At 36.3% G+C, this 6,000-nt stretch overlaps 1 protein-coding gene across 1 annotated transcript in view; it reads right to left on the bottom strand.

Moving 5' to 3' along the window:
* ralgps2 (Ral GEF with PH domain and SH3 binding motif 2) overlaps positions 1-6,000 on the bottom strand; it is an 89,456-nt gene that overhangs the window by 61,649 nt on the left and 21,807 nt on the right. The window contains 3 exon segments of the mRNA XM_043219130.1: positions 1,162-1,266; positions 1,345-1,477; positions 3,758-3,845. Of these exon segments, the coding sequence (XP_043075065.1) occupies positions 1,162-1,266; positions 1,345-1,404 (165 nt within the window). The 5' untranslated portion in view covers positions 1,405-1,477; positions 3,758-3,845.

The raw sequence follows: 6,000 nt of genomic DNA, 5'->3' as shown, positions 1-6,000 counted from the left end.
TGCTAAATTCGAGCGAGTTCTCCAGCTGAGAGAGATTGGCCACGGATCACTGCTTGATTAAAGCAAGTATGAGTCAACAAGCGGCTGCGTATCTTTTCTTCGAGTTCAGAAGAGTTCAGCTGGGAGTTTCATTTGAAACGGAGTCCTCGTATCACCAGAGAGAGGAGAGCTTGATAGCCTTGCTCGGATTCTGGTGTTTAATTTAAACTCTGGAGAGCATCGCTGCCTGCACAACTGTCTGCCAAATGATCATTAATTATTACTGAAACTGTACTGAAGTATTTACTATCTCTCTCTGTGCGAGCGCTCAAATCTCTTTCTGCTTTTCTTCAGTTTGCACCTGGTAACAGTGCCATCGGTACAAATCACAAGAAACAGGAACATTTTTCTGGGGTTGTCCTCCTTCACGTCTTTTGAGTAAGTTATATCATAGAGAACCTCACTGGGCCGCTTCATATTAGATCAAAAAACATATTTATGTATATACGTTATATGACTGGACAACCTGAAGATGTTAAATGAATAATTCAGCAAAAAATAAAACAAATTAAAATGTATTAATATTATGATTGAAAATCTTCTATATAACATTTAAAATAAATAAATATTATTTTGGCAATAATATCACTGTACAACAAAACATTTATTAGGAATAATAATAAATATTTTACAGTATAACAGTATTACTGAAATAGTAATATTTTATTTATTATAACAAGAACTACTAAAAGTAATTACAAGTAATAATAAAATAAGAAAAATAATAAGATTTTCTGTATTAATATTTAAATTAGATTATTATTATATTATTGCAATAGTAATATTTTAATAATAATAATAATGATAATAATAATAATCATCATCATCATACAAAACAAGTTACATTACAATACTAATGTTTATGGCTGTCTTCATTTCTTTGTATTAAACATTAAACTAGAGATTTTATATTGATGAGAAAGATCACAGAGACCTCAAACCTTCTCTTGCCGACAAAGACAAAAAATCTTTCACCCCTGTGTAGCTTTTAAAACAGTTATGTGTTCCTCATTGGAAAAAATGAGGAAAACCTGTTTTACCCCCATTCAATATGCCTGCATAATCAGTGTGAGAATGAGGAGAGAAGAACGTAGAAACACAAAAGAGGGAAGTCTGACTTACAGCATACTCCTCCGGCGTGACCTTCAGCACGTCGAACACCACAGCGTCAAAGCTCTTGAGCTCCGAGGGGCCCTTCTCACTGAGCGACTCAGAACTGCTGCTCCTCTGGAGGAAACAGTGAAGACAGACGATGAAACGCGTCCAAATGAGCCAAAGACGTGCAGTATTTGTGTGTTTGCTGACCTCTGAGGCCGGGGTCGTGAAGGTGGAGACGCTGGGCTGGCCATTGGGAACGTCCATCATTACCAAACCATCAGACTCTACGGCAAGAGCTCACTCACCATCGTCATTCTCATCGGCTCGCCTGTGTGGCCCCCTGCACGCATGAATTCTGCCATAAATGCACCAATCTAAATGTTTTCTAGCTGCTCAGATCCAGAGCCTCCATAAACCAACCCGAAACTACAATACTCCCACTTCAGTGCTTAGATAAGATTGTGCTGAATTATAGTTTTTCATTATCACTAAACACAATGTTTCTTATTTCTGCCAGAAAGGTCCACTTTAGCCTCCGCTCTCATCCATCAGCAGAACAGTCATCCAACAGCTGTTTGTAACACTTGAGAGTGAGATACACAGTGATGTTTTTCTGGGAAAAAAAAGCTCTTTCTCTTCTTAAATATATTATTTCATAATTTTCTCCTAGACAGTGTTTCCAACAGGTCTTTCACAAAAAAGACATTCATAAGGCATACAAAAAAATAAATAAAAAGCACTACGTACAATACATTCATATGCATCGTATTAATAATTGTGTATTAAGGCATTAGCTTTTCTCTTTTTTTTTTTTTTTTTTTTTAAATGTAGAGTGTTATACATCTGCAAAGTTTTAAATTTGAAAGTGCAGTGTATAAAGTTATTGTCCCTCAAAAGAAAGTGTTGACTCTGAATCACTGAATTTTGATTTTGACCTCAACGTGAAACATTATCATATTGCCCATTCACTTATTGGTCTTTTGGTCTGAATGAAAATGCAAATTTATTCTTCGCCACTAGGTGCCGCTTTCGTAGAGGTAAAATATCGCTATCCCCGGTAACGCTGTGCACCAAGCAGCATTGCCACAAACACTGCATTATCAGGCATGATGAATTAAAATCAACCAATCACCGCAGATTAGCGTCACGCTAAAGGAGGGGTTTGGAAAAATGTATGAAAGAAACACTGCATGCATTTCAACCTGTTGTTGGGGACACAAGAAAAAAGAATTTCATAACTCATAATTATAGTAAAAATGTGGAGTCACATTGTGGAACATGGAACATTTTGACAATAAATTGTGCATGAATAACTTGTGGGTTTGAAAGCCTTTTTAGTAATTCTATAAATTAGTTCATTAGTTCAAAAAAAAAAAAAAAAATTCATAAGCTGCAAACTCAGAAACCAAAAACCCTGAATACTAAAGTTAACGGGTGGAAACTCTGCAGACAGATTCTTGCTCTGCTACAATGAAGTTTAGTTACACAGTCTCTCACGGGACGGGCAGTCATCATGTTTCCTTTATTTGTATGAAGCTCCTGACTGTGGATTTATAGAGGCTTTGAAAAGCTTTAGTGATGTTTTAGCAATGCTTTCCAGTCAAGTGCATCAGCAAATCCTTATCTCAGAGCCTCTCAAGAGTCGCTTTGGCCTGGGATTTTGGTTGGGAATTTTTTTTTTTTTAATGCTCCGAGACACCTTTGTTTTTTTAAACAAAGTGTTTTTTTTCAGAGAGATTATATACAAAACTCCATTGATTTTCCAATTGTTTTGCATATTATGCATGCAGCTTTTATAAGTAAAATGGAAAATGAACAATAACAAATAAAATATATAATAAATAACTAATTATATTAAAAACCTAAATTTAAATCTATATCAACATTTAATTTCAATCTAGAGCATTATTTGCTTATTTTTAATTTATTCTCATTATTGTGCTGCAGCTACACCATCGAAAGCATTTTATGTTTATGGATTGGCCCAAATATGTTCATTGTTATTATATTAAGTGCTATAAGTGCACTGCACTGTAACCCAGGTATTTTTTTTTTATTTAAATCGAAATAGATATACGTTCTTCTCAACAATAATCCACAAGTGCTGTCGATTTGTTTGCAACACCCCAGAGTGATTTAAAACAAACACATTCCTCACCTCTAAAACACACACACACACACACAGTTGTGAGGCGATGTAACCGTACACCACAGAAGAACGTGCGGAGCGACGTCAGTGAACACTACAACTGTTGGCCTCGCTATAAAAACACTGCTGTCAACATTTGCTTACAGGTGTTCAGACAACAACGAGACTGACAACGACAGCCTGTGTGTTCTGCCCTGAGAGTGAACAGGTGCTACGGAGCTATAGTGTGTGTGTGTGTGTTTGTGTGTGTGTGGTTCAGGGTTTGTAGTAACAGGTGTTGTAGAGAGTTTTACTGACTTTATGGCACTGCCAAACTGCAGACTAATCCTAATCTCAGCTTCAACGCAGCCGTCGCGCACACATACACGGCAAACACCATCGGCACTAATGCTTGCATTCGCCAAAAGGCTGCAGAACAACAGTTTACAGTGTGTTAGATGAAACACAGACACACACACAGAAAACAATTACCAGGCGTTTGTCAAATGCACATGGTGATCTGCGTCCTCCGCTGCACTCGCTCGGCTGTATTCTCTCCAAACCCTCTGCTGAACAAAACCTGCTGAGAGAGAGAGAGAGAGAGAGAGAGAGAGAGAGAGAGAAAGAGAAAGAAGACACGTTACTAAAGCTCAACATATCTTTTATCTCACGACTACAGGAGTTTGAAGCAGCAGATCCTGCAGTTGCTGCATTCAGTCTACATGGAGTTTACAGATACAGTCAGGGATTGTGCTTTACATAGGCTAAAAAATTTGACTCATATTTTATAGAAAATTTGTTACACGTTGCGTTTATTTTTACTACTTTTCAAACAAGATTTTCTAGCGTTTCAGTAGATCTTAGTCTTAACCTTGTCATTCAGTAATCCATTAAACACCAATTATGTGAATAATTACACGTATTAAATGATGTTGATTTAACTAACATTAATTTAGTAATATTATTTCTCAATGTGTGACATTGTTTCCACTACAACCAATATTTTGCACCAATAAATTTTCACCCAAAACTTGATATATTTGCCAGCAAAGTGTTATCATTAGCTCAATTAAAAATTATTAAAAGGAAAAATGGAGATAAATGAAACAAATAAAAGAGATACTTTTTTCTTAAATGAAATTAATCTAAAATTAAAAAAAAGGAACAAACTAAATTAGAAATGTTGCCATGGTAACTAACCAGGAATTTTGTCGCAAAAAAAATCCAAATTGTACATAAATGATGATGAATTATGAACTTAAAAAAATGAACCAAACTAACTAAACACAAATATTTAGAAATAAGACAAGTGATGAAAAAGTAAAAGAGGTTTGGGTTCACATGGATGAGAAAATCAATTCGCCGTTTTGTGTGAATTATAAGTACATATATATATTAGTAGTATATAATACAGTACACACACACACACACACACACACACACACAAACATATACATATACATAGTTAAATTTTATTTCTAATATGCACAAAATGAATGGTGGTTTAAGATGCGGTGAAAATAGCATTTCTTAAAAAGATCAAATTATCTAGAAATTCATGTAGATTACTGTACATTATCAGCAGACAATTTAAATTAACTAGTAAGAGGGTGAAAGTTGTTACGAGTAAATCGGATTCCTCAAGAGAGCCCAAATGTGATAGTTTGAAGAAACGCATCCGTACTGTGTGCATCAATGAGAAAGCCACTAGGTGGCGCTGTACATGCAGAAAACAGCAGCAGCTGCGTGTGTTTGTGGAAAAGAGCCTCGGCTGAAGTTTCAAAGAGTTCAGTCTCGGGTCATTAGAGAGGATTGTTTAGGACACTACAGACACCAGACGCCACATGGCATTGTGGGAAGGGCCAGATGCAAAGCAGGACGTCATGCTTTCTTTCCCTCACGTTCACGAAAATAGGCTTAAAAACAACTTCACATGGCTCAAGCCAGCAAACATTCAGTACACATCAAGGAGAACAAGCTTCCTCTGTCTATACGGCAAACACGCAAAAAAATGTGACGGGCTTAAACGGTTTCGAGTGCTAACCCAACCGATATCAAAGAAATAACCCAGTAGTTATTGTGACATTAATCCAAAAAGCTTCCACTTTGACCGTCGCTGGCATCACGAGTCATGATGACTCACAATTTCACGCAAAATAAATATTCAATTCTCAACATATGCCGCTATAGCTTTTGCTTCCACGATGTTACCATGGAAATAAGAGGATGACTCCGCAGAAAGAAAAATGCTAAGCGGCCCAAACCGTCTTATAAACAGGCCCCCACAAAACCTTCGCCCACAGACGCCTAACCGCAACAATATCAAGTCCTGCATTCTACCGTTTGTGCGCTTGTTTATTAATATACACTTCTGTCCAAACCTTTCCTTTTTATGTGAAAGAAATGATTAATATTCATTGTTACAATGATTTTATCTGAACTTGATGGGAATAAATAATTGGTATAGATGGCAGTGCTTCAATGTTCTAATCTGCGAAAGAAAAAATAAAAGGTTTCCGCAAATATTAAGCAGCACAACTTTAAACACTGATAAAAATAAATAATAAAGCTTTCTTCAGCAGCAAATCAGCATATCAGCATGATTACTGAAGGATACGTTGACACTGAAGACCGGAGTAATCATTCTGAACATTCAGAATCACAAGAATACATTTTACAATATTACTGCTTTTTTACTGTATTTCAGTCAGTCTTCATGAGCATAAGAGACTTTG

The sequence above is a fragment of the Puntigrus tetrazona genome, chromosome 20 (assembly GCF_018831695.1).
Source record: "Puntigrus tetrazona isolate hp1 chromosome 20, ASM1883169v1, whole genome shotgun sequence".
NCBI classification, from domain to species: domain Eukaryota; kingdom Metazoa; phylum Chordata; class Actinopteri; order Cypriniformes; family Cyprinidae; genus Puntigrus; species Puntigrus tetrazona.
This window is presented reverse-complemented; position numbering and strand designations above follow the sequence as displayed.